This window comes from Chrysemys picta, chromosome 1 (assembly GCF_011386835.1).
Source record: "Chrysemys picta bellii isolate R12L10 chromosome 1, ASM1138683v2, whole genome shotgun sequence".
Classification (NCBI taxonomy): Eukaryota; Metazoa; Chordata; order Testudines; family Emydidae; genus Chrysemys; species Chrysemys picta.
Window position 1 is genome coordinate 7740185 of NC_088791.1, and position 22372 is coordinate 7762556.

Sequence of the window (22372 nt, forward strand, 5' to 3'; positions counted from 1 at the left end):
CGCCGCCCAGTGGGTACAAGCCCCGCGTGTTTTTTTTTACGTGGTGTTTTTTTTTTTTTTAAAGTCATCCCTGCCGGGGCCCCGTCAAAACTATTCAAATCGGGCCCCGCACGTCCTAAAGCCGGCCCTGGTGAGGTCAGGAGAGGCTCTAGGAGAAACTGAGGCCTGAACGGGGGACTTGACTGCCTGTCAGGAGTGCTCTAAGTCCAGTGGATTCCACTTAATAGAATCCTGGTATTAGCAACGTCTGCTTCACGGCAACGTATTGCTGGGAACTACCCCCAGGACCCCAGCCCATGAACATCAAGGATAATGGAGTTCGGATGTTGGCACCGGCAGGCCGCTTACGAGCAACTCTTTTTTTTTACTTTAAGAGTGGCCGCACTGCAGGCAGGCTTGTGCAGCTGCAGCAGGGAAGGAAGTGCTGGGTGCCTGCTCTGGTTGCCCCCCCAACCCCGCCCCCGCAAACCTGCCTGCAGCTGGTGCTCAGCCTGTCACAGCACTTCCTTGTGGGCTGCAACCCGGCAAACCTGCTGGCACGCAGGGACCACGCCGGAGGTAAGGGGCTGTGGGCAGGGCTGCAGGCTGGGTGGGGAAGCAGTGGGCAGGGCAGGGCGGAGGGTGCAGCCTGGATACCAGAGTACCTCTCCTTGCACTCTCCAGGCTGCACCCTGCTGGGGGGACTGCACGAAGCGCTGGGATGGTGGAGAATGCAGGGAGAGGTAGGATGCAGGCCCCCTGCTCCCCGTAGAAAGCCCCAGCATCTGGCCTGCAGCTCCCCTCCCCGCTGCTGCCCTGTCTGTAGGCAGGTTTGCAGGGCTACAGCCAGGGAACGCTCATCCCTGTGTTTCCTTCCCTGACTGCTGCTGTACAAACCTGCCTGCCACTTATTAGCAATTGTTGGATAATGGCAACTTTTTGCTGGCAACAGAAGGGTTGCTAATCAGTGGAATCTACCATATGATTAGCTCCCACCTGCAGGGCATGCTCAGAGCCTTCAGGACTCCTCACATTCCTCCGCACTCTGTTACCTTCCTCTCCATCAACAGATTCACTGTTGTGACAACGTTCCCCTCACAGGGATGGATACGGCTACTTCCAGCTCCCACGCACACTGGTGGTCTATGAACCCAGCAGAAGGAGCAAGGGTCACTAGTGTGGGAAACAAGGCCCCCTTGTGCCCCCTTTTTACATTACTTAGTATGGCCCTTAGAGACAGGTGTTTGTTACAAACACTCCCTATGTCTTTCTTGTGTTGTATTTCTTACATTACGGTACCAACTGAAATCCATCATCTTACCTTATTGAACGCCTGGACGAGATCTACGCATCCATCGATAATCACCTCTTGTGGCCCATCCTTCAAAGGCGGGCTGCTCGGATCACGGCAGTCGTCGTTTGAAAAGCTCTTGATGCAACTCGTGGATGACGGTTCGTCACAAGAAAGCAGTTGCTCAGAGGAATACGATACTGTGCTGGGGATACTGCTGGAAACCTGATTGACCTCAGACGGAGAATCTGCAGGACATGTTTCCAAGCCGAAAGCTCCTTCACAGTCATCGCTCAATTCAAAAGGATGCAGAGTAGTGCTGGAAGTCTGATTGGCCTCAGACTGAGAGTCTGCAGGGCACTTTTCTAGATCAAAAGCTCCTTCACAGTCATCACTTAATTCAAAAGCATCCAGGCTACTGTTTATTGATACATATTTTTCAGGGTTACTGTGTTCTACCACCTTTCTCGTACTGCTTAGGAATTTGTTTGGTTTGCTATAAAACAGAGCCACCCACATGTGAAGTATAAGCTTCATTTCTTCCACATCATCGGGTATATCAGGGTCCCAAGGCCTGGAGGGGAAAACAAATAAATGTAATTTCTCTAGCTGGTTGTGGAAAATTAATTCACATCAGCTCAATGGATTCAGAAGTCTCAAATGCAGGGAGTTCTTAGCAGAGGTCTAAATTATAAATTAGGTGGTTGATTGTTTTTGTTTTTCCTTGTCTGGAAAAGGGTGGAATTTGTAGCCATAAATCAGTGGCTATAGTTTCAGATTTTCAATTAATTGGCTGTGGACACCAGCCGGGAGGAATCTGACCAGAGTCTGGTCGGCTGCCGTGCTCCCTGTGGGAGCCTGGGTAGCAGCCTGGCTTGGAGCTGAGACCTCCCCCGGGGGAGCTGGTATTCTTGTCAATTTCAAAGCCCCAGGAGAGCCATGAAATGTACAAGCTAGCCAGCAGCCATTGTAAGGAACGCAGTGTCTACACAGACGCTGCCTCACCCTAACTATACCGACACAAGCCCTACGCCTCTCGTAGAGGTGGAGTTATTATTAGGGCTGTCAAGCGATTAAAAAAATTAATCGTGATTAATCGCGCTGTTGAAGAACAATAGAATACCATTTATTTAAATATTTTGGATGTTTTCTATATTTTCAAATATATTGATTTCCATTATAACGCAGAATATAAAGTGTACAGTGCTCACTTTATATTTATTTTTATTACAAATATTTGTGCTGTAAAAAACAAAAGAAATAGTATTTTTCAATTCACCTCATACAAGTACTGTAGTGCAATCTCTTTATCATGAAAGTTGAACTTCCAAATGTAGAATTATGTAAAAAAAAAAAAACTGCATTCAAAAATAAAACAATGTAAAACTTTAGCGCCTACAAGTCCACTCAGTCCTACTTCTTATTCAGCCAACCGCTCAGACAAACAAGTTTGTTTACATTTGCAGGAGATAATGCTGCCCGCTTCTTGTTTACAATGTCACCTGAAAGTGAGAACAGGCGTTCGCATGGCACTGTTGTAGCCGGCACTGCAAGTTATTTACATGCCAGATGCACTAAAGATTCATATGTCCCCTCATCTTCAACCACCTTTCCAGGGGACATGTGTTCATGCTGACGACGGGTTCTGCTCAATAACGATCCAAAGCAGAGCAGACCATAATCTGAGTCAGACGCCACCAGCAGAAGGTTGATTTTCTCTTTTGATGGTTCGGGTTCTGTAGTTTCCATATCGGAATGTTGCTCTTTTAAGACTTCTGAAAGCATGCTCCACACCTCGTCCCTCTCAGATTTTGGACGGTACTTCAGATTCTTAAACCTTGGATCGAGTGCTGTAGCTCTCTTTAGAAATCTCACATTGGTACCTTCTTTCATTTTGTGAAATCTGCAGTGAAAGTGTTCTTAAAATGAACAACATGTGCTGGGTCATCATCCGAGACTGAAATACATGGCAGAAAGTGGTAAATTGTCTTAGCAATTGGCTGAACAAAAAGTAGAACTGAGTGGACTTGTAGGCTCTAAAGTTTTACATTGTTTTGTTTTTGAGTGCAGTTATGTAGCAAAAAAAAATCTACATTTGTAAGTTGCACTTTCACAATAAAGAGATTGCATTATGGTACGTGTATGAGGTGAATTGAAAAATACTATTTCTTTTGTTTATAATTTTTACAGTGCAAATATTTGTAATAAAAATAATAATATAAAGTGAGCACTGTACACTTCGTATTCTGTGTTCTAATTTAAATCAATATATTTGAAAATGTAGAAAAACATCCAAAAATAGGTAATAAATTTCAATTGGTATTCTATTATTTAACAGTGCGATTAAAACTGCAATTAATTTTTTAAATCGCGATTAATTTTTTTGAGTTAATCACGTGAGTTAACTGCGATTAATTGACTTCCCTAGTTATTATGTTGGTGTAGTAGGGCCCTTACATTGTCAGGAGCAAGGCTGTAGCGTAGACACTGACATAATTAGGTCAACATAAGCTGCCTTTTGTCAACCTACTTCTGTAGTGTAGAGCAGGCCAAAGAAACCTCTTTTCAACAGTGCTCCAGAAGTACTGTAGAGAAGTTAGGGCAAGAAATTTACCCACCACTGAGCCACTTACCCATGCAGAGCACGAATTACAGTTTTCTCTAAAGAATTGTTGGTGTATTTGCTATCTAAATTGAAGAGGTAGTCAGCTTCCCATTGACATGTCACCGTAACAGCTCCATCACAGCTCTTCACTGTGTGAGACTTGGAGAAGTCTTCCTTCAACCTGGAAGAAAGGACACCTCTTCTGCGTTTTACTACCAAGTCGTCAAATGGCTTCTGCGTATGAGTATTGTTCTGCTGATGCCGGAAAGGCAGAACTTTCCCAACTAGAGGACCCGAGTTAGCACTTTTAGCTCCATTTCTGAAGGCAGCAGGACCCTGTGCTCCTTTTGGGAGGGTGTGTTTTTTAGAATGTTCTGACGTCTGTGAGGCGTAAGAGTGCTCAGAGACAATAGAAGAATGCTTGTTCACATCTAAAGTATCTAGCACCTCCTTGGAAAGCAATGGCCGGGCTTTTGCAGAGTTAGGGCTTGTGCCGTTCTTCTTGCTGGAAATTACAGGGCTTTTCTCTCTTGGGATAGCAGCTGAGTCTTTTCTTAAATCAGATTTTACAGGAGAAGGAAGTTTCTGATTCTCTGTTTTGCTAGAAGAGGATGCTCCCTTTAGATGTTTATCCACCCTGTGGTATTCATGATCTGAAGCAATTCGCGAAGGCTTCCTTTTCCGAAGAGAGCGTCGCTCTTTTGACAGGTCATAAGGAGAGGCAACTCTACTCTCTTTATGATCAAGTGGAGGAATGCAAGAGCTCAGAGCTAGATCAGCCAACAAATTCAACCCATGTGATTCACAGTTACTTCCTTTCAGAGTCAGGTTGACATCTTGAGCAGAAACACTTTGTGTGTAAGTCTCATTTGCACCACTGACTGTCCCTTGACTTTCTGATGGGATTTCATTTGATGACAGTGACAAAGTCTCTTTCCTTACTGCATAAGAAAAATAAAATCAGATAATATATACTGAACCACAGATTTCTATCATGAGAAATACTTAAAGTAGAGTTCTGCTCTTAAAAGTGACTGTCCAAAATGGCATCATGGGATTTATTACTTCTCAATTATTTCCACATCAAATATACCCCGTTTGCAAGTAAAAAGATATTTACTGAATGGCAAGTTTGCAAATTTAAAATAAAGTTCAAGAAATACAAAAGTTAATTTTGCTATTATTATTGTTACAGTAGCATTGTAGGATTGGAGCTCTGTTGTGCAAGGAGCTGTACATACAGAGAGAGGCTGTGAGTTTACAATGTAACAGAACCTTAACTTGAGCACATGCACATACCGTATACACCTCTACCCCGATATAACGCAACCCGATAGAACACGAATTCGGATATAACGCGGTAAAGCAGTGTTCCGGGGGGGCGGGGCTGCGCACTCCGGAGGATCAAAGCAAGTTCGATATAACGCGGTTTCACCTATAACGTGGTAAGATTTTTTGGCTCCCGAGGACAGTGTTATATTGAGGTAGGGGTGTATATTCAAGTATACATTTAAACAATCCAGCCAGTAAGGAAAAATACTACATATATAGAATGTAATGGCTCTGTGAACCTTACTTTTACACTTCCTCTCTTTTTTCATTTTAATTTGCAATCTTCGTGTTGCATTAACAGTGGTTTGCTTTTAATTCTCCACATAGTTTGTAAAGTCTTTAAAAAGAGGAAACAAACCCCATTGATGCATGCTTCCAAGCAGTGCATAATCAGTTCTTCCAAGTGCATAATAGATACATGCATCTCAAAGACTGCATTTTATACAAACCCAGGCACAATTAGGGTGCCCTCTGGAAGTCAGCCAGTGACACAAAACTCCTGAGCATCAGGAATATTTATTTTCCCAATGTTTAAAATGCACCCACCACCACGTCTCTGGGCGTGTGCATAGAAAAACAATACAAAAATTATATAACATTACATAAAGTAGACGCATAATAAAAAACAGTACCAAAAATATCCCTTCCCACCCTTCATGCAAAGCCATGGAAAGATAAGCTCTGTATAGTGTCCTGGGGGCTAAGCGCTGGCTCTGTAGCAAGGCATTTAAGTTGTGTTTCTTCTTTCTAAACATTTCCCCCTTTTTTTGGCACACGCTGGGACTCTGCTGCCAGCTTCTTTCCCTAAAATATTACATACCTACGTATTGTGTAACCGAACCAAGACAACAGGATGTCCCCTCTGGGGACATAAACAAGACACTGGAGAGGCTCGGGGCTCAGCCTTGAGATGCCACCTCATCTCCGCCACAGCCAGTCCACAGGCGGGAGAAGAATGCTAATCTAACAAACGCTGAATGAAGTATATTGCTTACAGCACAGACAGCACGGCTTATTTTTTATGGTCTGGAGTAAAAGAATAACGATTCATAATTTGAGTCCAGGGAGTGAGATTACTCTCCAAAACCTCCTCTCCACTTGGCAAAGGGGCCAGAGAGAAAGCAAGACTGGAGACAGAGAGATCCAGAGAAGGATGTTGTAAAACATGGTGAGTTTAAAAAATGTAAGGGCTTTCCCGTTCCATCATTTATTTTGGCACTTTAATACTAGTTCTCAGTTGTAGACAGAGAGTCTTTGCAAGCCAACATTTGCACATGCTGTATCAACAGGCTTTCCACGCTGCTTTTTAAACTCTCTCTAGTTTATTCTTTTGGGTTGTGGCAATTTCACTATTTTGAAAAGCACTGGATGGATAGTGTAATAAGCTAAAAATCTGGTCAGGTGCCAAATATAAATTGGGCTTATAAAACACATTACACAATTTGCCCTAAAGCTGTTTAAAAGCATGAACGATTCTGAGATGTGAAAAGGGCAGTTTGAATGATCAGAGAACTGCACATTTTCCAAGCTTACTATCTGAGTGATTATGAAGTGTCTCAAAGAGGCCGGAACTATTTACAAATCAAATCAGATATTCATGATAGCCCTAATATTTTAGACGAAAATTTACACAAAGAACAACATTCTTACCAGGTTCCAATTGCTTTATGGCTTTCGGCTTACAGCTCCCTTTAGGTACGGTTTTTATTGTCTTACTTTTTGTTTGCTTTGCGACTTTCTCAGAAGTTTGAACATTTTTTTCATCTGGTTGCTTCAGTTTCCTTGGTTTCTTGGTATCCAAACTAATATCTTCAGGCGAAGACGTTCCTTTAGTTATAGGCTCAGATTGTGTTCTGTGTACAAATTCTGCAGACAGTACCTCAGCACCTTGGATAAAGAAAGGTCTTTTTAAAGGGGGTTAGTTAAAAACATTTTTTTTTTAAAAGAAACACTAGTTTCAATAGTAAAAGATACTGCTGACAAATAAGCACTGGTGACAACACGATCCTGATGACAATTGGTTTAAAATATTTGATTTTATAAAGAGGAGTACCGTATATGATTGAAAGTAACCAGCAAATGCTTATTAAAATTTAAGCTTCAATTCACAATCTTATTAGTGCACTATTTCTCAACACTTTCACTGTCCAACAATCAACACTTGATCAGGTCCCGTATGATAAGTTACTGTACTCCTCCAGCTTGGCACACCTAGATGTAAAGCCTAGATGTATCTGTTTAGCATCCCAACTGGCTTCTGAGCGCTTGTCTCTTATTGCTCAGAACTGTTGCCAGGAGCAGAGGCTTTTGGGTAACTGCCAAATGGAAGGCAGCGCAGTGCAGGAAGGAGTTTGGCATGTCAGTTGAACAGGTGCAGCCAGGGCCGGCTCCAGGCACCAGCTTAACAAGCAGGTGCTTGGGGCGGCCGAGGGAGAGGGGTGGCACCTGCGGCAATTCGGGGGCGGCAGGTCCCTCACTCCCTCTAGCAGCGAAGGACCTGCCGCTGAACTGCCGCCGCCGATCGTGGGTATTTTTTGTTTTTTTTTTGCTTGGGGCGGCAGAAATGCTGGAGCCGGCCCTGGGTGCATCCATATTCTTTGGGTACGTCTATACTTACCTCCGGGTCCGGCGGTAAGCAATCGATCTTCTGGGATCGATTTATCACGTCTTGACTAGACGCGATAAATCGATCCCGGAAGTGCCGGTACTCCTGCTCCGCGAGAGGAGTATGCGGAGTCGACGGGGGAGCCTGCCTGCCGCGTCTGGACCCGCGGTAAGTTTGAACTAAGATACTTGGACTTCAGCTACGTTGTTCACGTAGCTGAAGTTGCGTATCTTAGTTCGAAGTGGGGGGTTAGTGTGGACCAGCCCATTGTTTCCAATCCACATGGGGGAGAAACCATTGTAGACTGCACAAATTCAGCCCAACCCGAACTAAAGACCAGCTCCAGGTGTTGCAGCTACTGATACAAACAACACTTGTAAAACGTCTGGAACGACTGTTGTGTGTGGACATGTATGACAATGGCTTTGTATGCCCAAGGCGTTTTGGTTGCAAGTTCATCACCATGTGTTTTCACCTAGTGTCATCAGGGTCAGAGTGAGAATGAGAGTCCCCTGTAAGGAAGCCAGAAGGAAAACCACGAAAGGAAATTTTTCAATCAACTAGCAATAAGTGATGATTCAGCAACTGATCTACCTGCTTGAGATATTGAAACCTGTTTATTATTATTGTTAACATTCTCACCCAAGGCAGGAATCGAGTGGTGTTCCTTAAGTATATCCGCACACAAACAAGGTAAGACAATTGTGATAGTTTTAAACTTCAGATATGGATTATATATGATAGGTTTTTTTGAGCTGGTTGGTTTATATGGTGCTTACCTCTTTTCCTTTTATGTGGAAACTGCAAATTTGCTAATTTAAGTGTGGGTTCATTAGAATTTGTTGTGAGTCCTTGTTTTTTGGGGAAAGGAAAAGAAACATTCATCTTTTTCTTTTTGGTCCCTTTTCTGTTGCTGTCCACCACAGAAAGAATTTTCAAAGGGGCCCATTTCTTCTTTGTGCTAGTCACAATGGCTCTGCTGGATTTCCTCTTATTCTGCTGCATCTTCAGGTTACCTGCTGGGTTCATTTCTATCTTGGTATCTTCCTGGAACTGGTTCAATTCTGGAGTATTCTTAGGTTTTTCAGTTTCAACTCTTATCTCTGCTGCTATGTCAGGAAGCACCGAGTCCGGTGGCAAAACGAAAGAAAAGTCAGCCTCACAGGTTCTGTCAGAAATGCCGCACAGGGACTGAGGATTGCCCGCCAAACAGTCTAAGGCCACGGACATTTCCAAAGAATAGCTGCTGGGGTCAGAAATGTAAGACTGCAGTTGGGAAAATGACTGTTTTTGGCATTTTTCAGAAGGAGAAACACTTTCAGACTTATTTGGTGATAGATCACAAGAAAGGGACAAATTGTCATTTCTACCAGAAGCTGCAAGTGAATTTTTATCGAGTTTTGCAAATTTCTGGAAGTACCGCTTAACCAAAATGCTGGAATGGATTCCCGCCTCAGGTGGACATGTTGTAGCTTCCTGTATGGCATAGCGAAGGCCAGGCAAAATAGAGGTTACTTTTAAAGAGATCTCGCTGAGTTCGTTTTCACAGTTCAATTCTTGATTTTTTACTGTAAAGAAAAAAAGTACTTCAATAATATGACAATATAATCACGCAGACACACAAACGTATCAATGCTAAAGTAACGTTAAAGGTCTGAAAAACACACAAAAAGTTATCCCCAAAACATTCTCCTCACTTTGATGGATGCTTTTAACTCCTGCTAAAGATAAGGAGAGTTCCACGTGGATAACAAACATAGACTAGACCCCTCAGAGTCAAAAAAGAAATTCTAAGCTAATACTCTTTCATTAGTTTGCCCCGTTGTGCAAGTTATTCCAGAGGCTTTAGAGAAAAGAGTGTAACATTACATATCGTACACAGATCAAATTCAGTTATCTGAATGTTTCCAAGGAAATCTGAAATGTTGGGATAAACAGAGGTGTGAATAAATGAATTTCTGGTTCCAGACCAATTTAAAATTTGAGATATCTCAAAATTCAGTTAACGGGGGTTGGCCTGTGTTGTTTATCTCCCTGTTTAGATGCTGCCTTCAAGAGTATTTGCATCTTTATTATGCAGACCGCTGGAGAAAGTAATTGGCTTAGAAACTACAGTTCTATTAAACAAAAGACATATCGCATGTTGTGCAGAATAGGGAAAAGAGGGTATAAACAGGACGTGCTATAGTAATACAAATAAATAATAATAATGCCAGAATGCTACTCTCAGCTGGACACACTGGGTGAAATCCTGGCCCCATTAAAGACAATGGGAGTTTTACCATTGACTTCAATGGGGCCAGAATTTTACCACCCATTGTCTTCAACGTTAGGGAAACAGATGTCTTGCTGAAGGTACGGATCTCCATTTGTTAAGTGTCCCTGCTGTTCGAGGGAATTAATTTGAGCATAGAGTCAGATGTTTTTCAGCCACACCCTTTCCATGAATAACCAATGTCAGACGTGGCTTGCCGGGTTTTTCCAGATGCACAGTTTGTGCAACCTGCTTCATTATTTAGCCTGCTGCAATCTCACAACTGCAACACAAGCCCTTGTAAGCACACGTCTTGATTGACATCTGTCACTCTTAGCAAGGCTCCCAGCAGTGCCGCTCTGCTGCCTGTTGCTTGTTCAAGAATGCGGTAGCACAATTGCTCGCTGGGTTGAGCAATCCCAATCGTATTACACTTACCCTACATTCTTCACATTGGGTGGGCTTCAGAGCCCCACGCTCCAACTTGAGCCGAAACTTCAAAGCGCTCTTTACTCAGCTATTTTTAGAGATTAGCACCAGCCCTGCAAGCCCAAGTTGTTGACCAGGGATGGGAGGCTTGCTGCCAAATGCGGTGTAGACAAACCCGCAGGTAAGCTCACAATAGACATTGTTGATTTTCAAAGCCTTTAACCCTCAGATCTTCAAGGGCATAAGAATGGCCGTACTGCGTCAGACCAAAGGTCCATCTAACCCAGTATCCTGTCTTCTGACAGTGGCCAATGCCAGGTGCCCCAGAGGGAATGAACAGATCAGGTTATCATCAAGTGATCCATCCCCTGTCACCCATTCCCAGCTTCTGGCAAACAGAGACTAGGGACACCATCCCTGCCCGTCCTGGCTAATAGCCATTGATGGACCTGTCCTCCATGAACTTATCTAGTTCTTTTTTTAACCCTGTTGTAATCTTGGCCTTCGTAACATCCTCTGGCAAAGAATTCCACAGGTTGACTGTGCCTTGTGTGAAGAAATACATCCTTTTGTTTGTTTTAAACCTGCTGCCTATTAATTTCATTGGGTGACTCCTAGTTCTTGTGTTATGAGAAGGAGTAAATAACACTTTCTTATTTACTTTCTCCACACCAGTCATGATTTTATAGACCTCAATCATATTCCCCCACTTAGTCATCTCTTTTCCAAGCTGAAAAGTCCCAGTCTTATTAATTTCTCCTCATATGGAAACCATTCCATACCCCTAATCATTTTTGTTGCCCTTCTCTGCACCTTTTCCAATTCCAATATATCTTTTTTGAGAAGGAGCGATCACATCTGCAAGCAGTATTCAAGATGTGGGCATATCATGGGTTTATATAGAGGCAATATGATATTTTCTGTCTTATTATCTACCCCTTTCTTAATGATTCCCAATATTCTGTTCGCTGTTTTAACAGCCGCTGTACATGGAGTGGATGTTTTCAGAGAACTACCCAAGATCTCTTTCTTGAGTGGTAATAACCAATTTATCCCCTATCATTGTATGTGTATAGTTGGCATGACTATTAATTCTTAGAATTCTAAAGTGAGAAACAGCAACTGAGTAAATTCAGTGCCCACCTCTCTCCTCCTCTCCCTTTGCCCTTCCTGCTTTTCCCCTTTTCCATCTTGCTATCTTTATAGTCTCACAAACCCCAGTACAGAGCCAACCAAAAGGCTCTCCACTCTTCCCCTTAGAGCTAGGAGAGAGTCTATAACAACATTATTTTTAACACTGGGAAGGAGAAAGTCCAGTTCTGGCAGGAAAGCAAGATTTGAACTTGGTTAACACAGGTCTACAATAGCTCATTCAGATAAACTGAAATTAAACAGCAACCTAAAAAGGAGCCCTGTTGAAACCAACTACTGGAAGCTACTAAATGTTAAGTATCAGAGGGGTAGCCGTGTTAGTCTGAATCTGTAAAAAGCAACAGAGGGTCCTGTGGCACCTTTGAGACTAACAGAAGTATTGGGAGCATAAGCTTTCGTGGGTAAGAACCTCACTTCTTCTTGCATCTGAAGAAGTGAGGTTCTTACCCATGAAAGCTTATGCTCCCAATACTTCTGTTAGTCTCAAAGGTGCCACAGGACCCTCTGCTACTAAATGTTAAAATCCTACAGTGCAATCTAATTGAAAATACACCATCAAAATAATTTAAGAACTGTAATATAATTAATACTCTAATTCAGGGGTCGGCAACCTTTCAGAAGTGGTGTGCCGAGTCTTCATTTATTCACTCTAATTTAAGATTTCGTGTGCCAGTAATACATTTTAACGTTTTTAGAAGGTATCTTTCTATAAGTCTATAATGTATAACTAAACTATTGTTGTATGTACAGTAAATAAGGTTTTTAAAATGTTTAAGAAGCTTCATTTAAAATTAAATTAAAATGCAGAGCCCCCGGACCGGTGACCAGGACCCAGAAGCGTGAGTGCCACTGAAAATCAGCTCGTGCGCCGCCTTCCGCACACGGGCCATAGGTTGTCTACCCCTGCTCTAATTACTATACATTATCCTCTTCCCTCTTTTCCTGGCTTGGAACCAGGAAGTAATGGCAAACTCCTTCCCACATCCATGCTGTGCTCAAACCCTGCCACTTCATTCTCCACCACACATCAAATCTCTGTTCTTTCTGCCCTGTTCATCTGGGCCACGTTGGGCTCCAATCATTTCCTGCCTTGACTACAGCAAAATCCTCCCCTCTGGCCTCAGTGATACGCACATCATCCCCATTCCCGTCTCTCCAAAATATGGCCATCAAAATGATCTTCCTTGACAGACTGACCATCTCACTCCTCATTCTGAATCCCTCCAGTAGCTTCCCTTTGGAGACATATCAAGTTTAAAATTCTCACATTCAGCTTCAAAGCTATCCATAATTCTGCCCCAGGCTACATCTTGGATCTTGTCTGCGATCACATTTCCCCCTTGTTGTTCTGCCATTTTCTGTGATTTCCTTCTCTCACATCCATCTCCGTATGTCTCCTCCCACCCTATGCATGGAATGCCGTTCCCAAAGCAGTGTGCCAAGCTACAATCGTCTTTTCATCCAAATTACACCTCTACCCCGATATAACGCTGTCCTCGGGAGCCAAAAATCTTACTGCGTTATAGGTGAAACTGCGTTATATTGAACTTGCTTTGATCCGCCGGACTGCGCAGCCCCGTTCCCCCTCCCCCCGGAGCACTGCTTTACCGCGTTATATCCGAATTCATGTTATATCGGGTCGTGTTATATCGGGGTAGAGGTGTACTTTTAAACGCCTATTTCTGTCACAGTTGCCTGAAGGAAGAGAGTTTATAGCTTAGTTCAAATTATAAATACAAGCTAAACTCCCCCCACGTCTGGATTTCCAATTGGGTCCTGTCTACTTTCTAAATTATGAGCTCTTTAAGGCCTGGTTTATTTTTATTTGTGTGCTATATGGCACTGAAGCACATTGTCAGCACAATTCAAATAATCACTAAAACAAGAACAGAATAAAAAACCTGATAGTGTGTGTTGATCTAATGTTTTACTGGCTTGACTTTAGAATGAATCACCAAAAACAAAGCCAAAAGTTATACAGGTCATTTAAAAGGAGAAGCAAATACAACTTTTCTACCAGCACCATGTATTACATTCCCTATGTTTAAAAGAAAAAGTCGTTTCAGAAACGATTTTAGAATTGCAACATTTTTAGCGCTACGATTTTTTTGTATCCTTCCAACTGTGCAGTCCAGTTAGTCGCGTTACGGTACATCGTCACAGCAAGAAAAAAGCCTACGGCAACGAGTCTGAGAGCCTGGGTCACCTGACTTGGGCTCGTGCTGCAACAGTAAAAATAGTAGTTTACACGTTTGGCCCTGGGCTGGAGTCCGGGCTCTGAAACCCGGTGACAGGTGAGGGTCTTGCAGCCTGGGATCTAGCCCAAGCATCTACCTGGCTATTTTTAACCCCGCAGGATGAGTCCTGAGAGCCAGAGTCTTTTTTTGCTGTGTAGACATACCGTTCGTTACTATGCAATGAATGCTACAGGTCTCCGAGGAAGAGAAAAGTTATAATACATTTTTAAACATTTGACTTAAATTGCTTTACTGTTCATTGGGATTACACAGATCTATAGTCCAGTATCTTATGAGCCACCAGAGAGGATATGGGGGTGTGTGTGTGAGGGATGTGCGGTCATGTGCCCCCCCATTTGCTGCTTGCCTTGTACTGTTCAGAGGTTTGCAATATTAGAAGTATTCCCTAATGAGGTGAATTAGTGAAAAGAAAGCAGGTGGGGCAGTAAAAAGTGAATAACCATTTTTTCACATGATTAAATAAATAAACTTTACACATTAATGCCATCACCTTCTAAAAGGCATGGTATAAAATGAATATACAGATATAAAATGTTATGTGAATATGACATCGAAGAAGTTGAAATTGTATTATATTTCAAGATTTGTGTGTGTTTAAATTTGCAACCTTCATTTTCCATTCATTTGATTTTTTTACATAATATAATATATGGAGATATCCTATCTCCTAGAACTGGAAGGGACCCAAAAAGGTCATTGAGTCCAGCCTCCTGCCTTCATTAGCAGGACCAAGTACTGATTTTGCCCCTTCAAGGATTAAACTCACAACCCTGGGTTTAAGCAGACCAATGCTCAAACCACTGAGCTATCCCTCAAAGGCAAATCTTAGAGACCACAAACAGCAGTAAACGTAAGTAATGCTTTACTCAACAAAGCTCCTAGATAACTTCTGGTTCTTACTGAGAATATCATTCAGAGATTTATAATAGGTAAACCACAGTTTATAATTCCATCAGTATTAGATTTCTAGAATCTGCTGACAAAGAGACCTAAAGGGAATCATATAATCAAAATATAAATGCTATGTTTTATACTGGTTCAATATTTTCACACAGATAATAGATGCAAACAGAACACCCTACCTGTCAAACATACTGATCTAGATGAAGTGAATAAAAACAACGCTTGGAGACTAATGGGCTCGTCTAGGTCAAAATCTGTAAAAAAAGAAAATGCAGTTTATTTATAAAAAAAGAGAGTGTTCTATAATTTAAAAAAAGGCGTACAATGGGAAGTATTTATTTAGACCTTAATAAATTCTTACCTTTGTCCCCTGTTAACGCAGAGGATGAAAGTAAAATAAGAAACCCTTGATCTTGTAAATATTTGATGATTGCCTAGAATAAGTGCATATGAAACTATAGTGAGTGTTTTCTTTTCCTTTAAAGCAAATTCATTACTCGCTAAAGACATACTGCATAGTCACCAGCACTGCAGGTTTCCCCACCAATGTGTCTCAACAAAATCTTAGCAGCACCACCTCTAGAGATGAGGCAACAGTTCAGAGGGAAGGGCGGCCAGCACATCCCTCGGCCCGCGCCACTTTCCGCAGCCCCCATTGGCCTGGAGCGGCGAACCGCGGCCAGTGGGAGCCATGATCGGCCGAACCTGCTGATGCGGCAGGTGAACAAACCGGCCCTGCCCACCAGGGGCTTTCCCTGAACAAGTGGCAGACCGGCTTTGAGAACCACTGCTCTAAGAAATAGACCAGCACGATCAACTCATTTCTTATAGATGAGGTCAATGAACCACAGATGGTAAAAACGTTTCAGTCAGTACCAGCCTGTGCAAATTTGAGCGAGTGACCCATAGATGAAATCTTCCATATAGTCTATTATCAATCCCCCAAATTCATCCACTCCCCCTTATTTCTTAATAACATATTATTTATCCAAAAGGCATGTAATAATTAAAAAGACATCATAGTTTGAGGCTCTCAGGTCCACAAGCCTCTAAGCACCTTAACAAGAAATAGTTGTAAATATATCACAACTAAAAAAACGTGTCCAAATAAAGCCAAGAGTAGGAGCGAAATAAAACTCCAGTATCCTGCTAGCATACAATAAACCGTTCCACCCACATCACCAAACTAAAGTGAAAATAAAAGATTACATACGTTTGACTTATTAATATCAGCAATATAAAATGGGAACTGTCAAAAAACCACATTCACAATGAAAATACAGTAATTTAGAAACATTAAATAATTTCACTATTTAATGTTTAAACAAATTAATGTTAAAACATTTTATAGTTGTACAGGAAAAGAATAAAAGCCAAGTTAATCACAAAGTTATTACAATGCACGTCCAAATAAATAAAACAATGACATTTCTTATCAGTCTAAAGGCTGCAAGCAGGAAGGATGAGGAAAGCCAAACTCTAATTAGACATCAGAGTTTAAAATACAGTTCAGAAATGTATATTGAACAAAATAGGTGCAGTTTGATTTCAAGCAGCACAAATTACCCCAATGGCACTTTCATTTTTAGACTGCAAGAAGAGTACTGTACGGACACACAGTTGAAAGTGAAACTATAATGCTGGTCATTTTAGTTTCACTTTCAATTAGGTGCCAGTGAAGTAAAATCACCAGCAATTAACTAACATAAATAAATGGTAAATAACAATCATATAATAAAAAGCCACAAAGCAGAGCGGGGCAATGCTTGTTGCCTCCTCCTTGAAACACAGAAGAGGTTTTTCAGCCCAATTTGACTATTTTTTGATACTTTAAATACAATTATGAAATGTTCTTATTTGCACTCAATTCCAAATCCCCATTCACCATCACTGTGAAACCTTGACTTCATAGGCTCCTCTGAGATTCCATTCTACCCAATCCCCATTCACCGACACTGTGAAACCTTGACTTCATAGGCTCCTCTGAGATTCCATTCTACCCAATCCCCATTCACCGACACTGTGAAACCTTGACTTCATAGGCTCCTCTGAGATTCCATTCTACCCAATCCCCATTCACCATCACTGTGAAACCTTGACTTCATAGGCTCCTCTGAGATTCCATTCTACACAATCCCCATTCCCCGACACTGTGAAACCTTGACTTCATAGGCTCCTCTGAGATTCCATTCTACCCAATCCCCATTCCCCGACACTGTGAAACCTTGACTTCATAGGCTCCTCTGAGATTCCATTCTACCCAATCCCCATTCACCGACACTGTGAAACCTTGACTTCATAGGCTCCTCTGAGATTCCATTCTACCCAATCCCCATTCACCGACACTGTGAAACCTTGACTTCATAGGCTCCTCTGAGATTCCATTCTACCCAATCCCCATTCCCCGACACTGTGAAACCTTGACTTCATAGGCTCCTCTGAGATTCCATTCTACCCAATCCCCATTCACCGACACTGTGAAACCTTGACTTCATAGGCTCCTCTGAGATTCCATTCTACCCAGTGCTTAATTTATAATGAAAGAGGTGCCGGGGCTCAAGCAATTTTTTTACATTCAAAACTGACGCGGCAAGCCCAGAGGCGCCAGGGCTATGAACTGCCAAGCCTAGAGGTGCCAAGGCTCAGCCCTGGCAAACCCCGGCACAAATTAAGCACTGATTCTACCCATGTCACACAAGATCGAAATCCAGCTATCAAACTCTTCAGCCTTTCTGAACAATGAGAAGTTACAGAAGGCTGCAGACCCTGGGCCAGGCCTCAGCTGGTATACATCAGCATACCGTACCTGAAGTCAACAGAACCTTGCCAGTTTACATCAGGTGAGAATTTGGCCCCCTAGCTTTGAGTCAGGAGGAGAAATTGCAGAGGAGAAATTCTTTTTCAGATCAGAGCATAGCCTCCACAATTTCACAACTCAGGAAGCCTATGAAGCTTTTAGAGGGCAGCTGCCAAATATCTGGTTAGATTGGGGCTCCCTATCAGCCATAAAGGAGAACTCTGAGAGTGGGGCACCTGGTATCCTTTGCTCAGTAAGTGGGCATTCTGCTTGCCCTGCAGCAATCAGTCTCCACCAGCTTAATACATATAATGCACTAAGAGCCTTTTAACTATATGATTTAGTGTGCAATAGTAAAAAAAAAAAAAAAAAACATCTCGGCAAGACATAAAGGAAGACTCAAAGGCCTTGAAAAATGCATTGTATTCAGTGCTGTGTTTAATTCATGCTAGAAATCAGGTCACAACTTGTACCCTGTAATCTTCTGTCAACCCTCCATAAATTGCAGTCCCTCACCTAAAATATACAACATGCCACTTTTCAAAGTTAAGTAACTCAGATGCCAATTTGCATTATTTAGGAAGAGGCCTGTAAACCACTTTTAAAAACTAAGAATCTGAACATAAAAATTAAATATGACCATTTTTCCCTGGACTACAATCACTTAAAATAATTCTTACCAACTCCTTTTCCTTGAGGTTTTCTAATAATGGATCCATTTTATGTTGGTCTTTATTTGAAATTTCCACTTCATACAAACTGAAGTAAATATCTTGATAACAGACTGGGAAGGAAACAAAGAGCACTTTATATTGAAATAACTGACTTAAATGAACCTCTGACATAGAAAACAGAAATAAAAAAGTAGTACTACACATGGACCAGCATGATTAGTATTCAGAGAATGAAAATCCTGGGTTTTAAAAGAGTAAATACTGCAGAGATTTTTCTAAACAGTTGCATGAATTCACATCACAGGAGCAATCTACTGCTATCACCAGTTTAAGAGGAAGTTCACGGTTGAAACACTGCAGCAGACAAAAGCAACTTAATGTATTTTCATTGATTTTGCAGCGCTTTGCGGAGGTGTCCAGAGGTATGTAGGATGCAATATAAAATACAACAAGTTGTCATAAAATGCTCGTGAATGCTATCAACAACACCTATTTTATATCCTGGATTCCATACGCGGTCTAGTGGACACTATCTAACAGCTACTGAGGTCAATAGCAGAATTCCCCATTACAAATTAATGTTTAAATCTGTCATTCGGCATGGTAAAAACTGGTCGTAAGATTCCATAAACCATATCCTAATGGTCAAAATTCCATACCAAAAGAAATATAAACGAACGGACCCAAACTTGAAAACAGGAACACATTTCTTCTTCACATTTGTTCTCCCTCCACCCACCCCATTGACTAGGGCAGAGGGAGAGAGAAAAGAAGAAATCCCTATGCGTATACTTTATACCACAGTGACAAGGGCAGTATAAATTACTAGTCTAGTCAATATCTTCTCTAGCCCCTTCCTAAATTTGCTCTGATATGAGGCTTCCTCACACTTGACTTAAAATGGTATCTTCCGAGCCTCTCCCAGAGCCCTGCGGATCTTCCCATTTAATTTGTCCCTCTCACGGACACCCAAAGTCACGGTAGCACTCCCTTAGCAGACAGCCGGATGCTGCTCCCTGCAGACTGTGTTCTTTGGGCTTACCGAAGGTTGCTAGATTGTGCCATGAGGCCTACACTTTGGCTGCTGAATGCCCCTTGCTGGCTCAGAAGCGAGTGACTATGGGTTTGATCAGGCAGCATGTAAAGTACCCTGAGATCAACGATCGATGAGGATACTCAACACTGGGCAGATTCAGGCTCCAAGTTTGGATAAGCAACTGCAGAAGTATCTTGTGCTACCCTCTGTCACCCTATAAAAAGGGCTGCTTTAAAAGAAAACAAGCCACATATGAAAAACTATGAAATAATTACTCATTCATACTGTGAGTGATTGTACACGTACCTTCGTTTTTTGTGTAATTACTTTTTCCAAATGCAGCTTCCGGTAGTTTTTTTTTCAAATCAGACACGCCTATGATATATTTCATTTCCAGTTTGGCTGGCCTATCAAAAGAAGGGCAAAAGTGGTCAAGATGAAATATATGTATAGTTCTAACTTAGATTCCTCATTTGAGGTTATTATACCATTGTAAAACTGAAAAGTGGACAACTGCTCATTCCACTGAACCGAGCTCTGACATATGGCTTATTGTTTGCAGTGTTGTAGCTGTATTGGTCCTAGGATCTGAGAGAGACAAGGTGGATGAGATAGTGTCTTTTAATGGACTAACTTCTCTCTCTTTTACCAACAGAAGCTGGTCCAATAAAAAGATATTACATCACCCACTTGTCTCTCTCCTATTGATTACTGGCTCCCAGAGAAAAAATACTGAAGTGGACCTAATGGAATTAATTAGTTTCAGTTGACAAAACAGAATAGTCTTCCCAAAAATTACTTTTTAAAAATAATACCAATTTATGGCTTCTTTGACTAGCTTGACAATGATGCCAAATGAGTAATAGTCTCCAAAGACCAAAGCAGACATCAGAAAGAATTAACAATCCTGGATACAGGTGATGTCACCTAATAGCGAAGTGTCCAATCAGATGTCTCAAAAATAAAAGCATGTCCCTCGTGAGGTATAAACGGTTAGTATACAAAGCCACATGGATGCCTACTGCAGGAACAGAAAGGTGGCATTGTGTGTTCTGTACCAGACTTTGGCCTGGACCAGCATCAAGTGGTCTCTACTGACCCAAAGGGACCTTAAACAGTGGCATGTTACTGCAAGTCATAGGGCATATGTTGGAAAAAACAGCTTTTGACCTGAAGAGTTATAGCCAATATCCTTCCTGTCTGGATACTGGATAAGAACCTACGTAAAGCAGAAGACAATTTATTCTGTTCTCTCCCACTTTAAAACTTTTTAAAAATATATTTTTAGCTTAGAGGCCAACACACACTCCCCACGAAATTCATAAAAACCACAGCAAACCTGGGAGGAAAGTATGATCAGAAGAAAATGAGTGACTAGCTAATCCCTAGCACCAAACAGACTACAAACCCTCTAACTTGTTAAATTCTTCACCGTTATCTAATTCTGATTAAATATTTTAAACACTTACTTTAATATCTTATTCACCATTTCCCCAAGCTACAATTCAGCAGTTTGACTTTATTAGTATAACAACAAAGTCTATTTGCCATAGGAAAAAGAAAAGGAAAAACCAGGAATAATGTATTGGGCTCGATACTCAAAACTAGACACCTCATGTAGCACAAGCAAAATATGCCCTTTCCCTGATGCAGCTCATTTTCCTCGCTGTGCCAGCTCATCTGGCAGTGGGGGTGGGGAGGCAGCAGAGCCTGGGGAAGGGAGAGGAAGGAAGAGGGAGGGAGGGTAGAGGGGGGCAAGAGCAGCCACTGCTACCTCTGTGCATGGTAGGATGACCAGATCAGCAGTATAAAATATCGGGACGGGGGGGGGAAACAAAAAAAAAAGGGGGGGGGCGGACCAAAAAAAAAAAGGGAGTTTAAAAGGGGCCGGGGGCATTAGCAGGCCCTGGCCGCACGCGCTGCCCTCCCCGTGGAGCCTCCCGCCCCCCGGCCCGCCACGGGCATATGCGGCGCGCAGTGGGTCTGGGCGGGGGCAGCGCGGAGTGGGCAGGGGCTGGGTGGGCAGCGCAGGCCAAATCCCCGCTGCTGCCAGGGAGCCCCACGCCTCTCCCTCCCGCTCGCGGCTGCGGCTCCTTCCCGGCGGGACGCACCTCACGCCGCCCCGGCCACATGCGGCGCGCGTCCCCCGCTCCTAGTCTCCCTCCCGCTGGGAGGGAGCCGCTGGATGCGCGCCGCATGTGCCCGGGGCGGGCCGGGGGGCGCGTCCCGCCGGGAAGGAGCTGCAGCCGCGAGCGGGAGGGAGAGGCGCGGGGCTCCCCGGCAGCAGTGGGGATTCGGCCCACGCCCCCGCGCCGCCCACCCGGCCCCTGCTCGCTCCGCGCTGCCCCCGCCCGGACCCACCGCGCTGCCTCGCGGGCTGCAGGGCTGGAGCAGCCTCCAGGCTGCGCTCCCGGCCCCGGCCCCAGTGTACAGCGGCCCGGGGGCTGGGCAGGAGCCCGCTGGTGCAGCGGGGGGCTCAGAGCTGAGCCCCCCCGTCTCCCTCCCTTGCCAGCCCCCCTTTGCCCGCCTGGTGCCCGGGTGCCGGAGCTGACTCACCAGCTCCAGGCACTGCCGCCACCCCCTCTCTCCAGGCTTGCGCCGCCATGCTGCAAGCCTGGGAGGGAGGAGGAATGCTGCGTGGTTGGGGAAGAGGCGGGGCCAGGGCAGGAATTTGGGGAGGGAGCCAATGGGGGAAGGAGGGGGCGGAGCCAGGGGGAGGGGCAAGAGTCCTTCCGGGAGGGCAAAATTTCTTTTTTGTCCAGTGTCCCGACCAAACATTGGTCGGGACACGGGACAAAGAAGCAAATATCGGGACAGTCCCGATAAAATCGGGACGTCTGGTCACCCTAGTGCATGGGAGGGAAGTTGGAGGAGCGGCAGCTCAGAAACGTTAGTGGCTGCTCTCCCCTAACACGCCCCCTGCGAAAGTTCAGGTGATAAGGGACAAAGAGACTCCTGATCATTCCCTGTTATGTTCACTCCCTCTGGGGCACCTGGCATTGGCCACTGTCGGTAGACAGGATACTGGATACTAGATGGACCTTTGGTCTGACCCAG

At 43.5% G+C, this 22372-nt stretch overlaps 1 protein-coding gene across 6 annotated transcripts in view; it reads right to left on the bottom strand.

Annotated features, from left to right (window-relative positions):
• Positions 1-22372, bottom strand: part of TASOR2 (transcription activation suppressor family member 2) — a 77084-nt gene that overhangs the window by 25305 nt on the left and 29407 nt on the right. For 5 of the 6 annotated variants that reach the window (XM_042859493.2, XM_005311846.5, XM_065552671.1 and 2 more), the window contains 8 exons: positions 19622-19722; positions 18286-18389; positions 15170-15242; positions 14988-15062; positions 8592-9380; positions 6858-7094; positions 3904-4816; positions 1301-1844 (listed from right to left, as the gene is read on the bottom strand). In XM_042859493.2, the coding sequence (XP_042715427.2) occupies positions 1301-1844; positions 3904-4816; positions 6858-7094; positions 8592-9380; positions 14988-15062; positions 15170-15242; positions 18286-18389; positions 19622-19722 (2836 nt within the window). The remainder of the gene's footprint in view (positions 1-1300; positions 1845-3903; positions 4817-6857; positions 7095-8591; positions 9381-14987; positions 15063-15169; positions 15243-18285; positions 18390-19621; positions 19723-22372) is intronic. The other variant, XM_065552666.1, reaches the window with a different exon arrangement.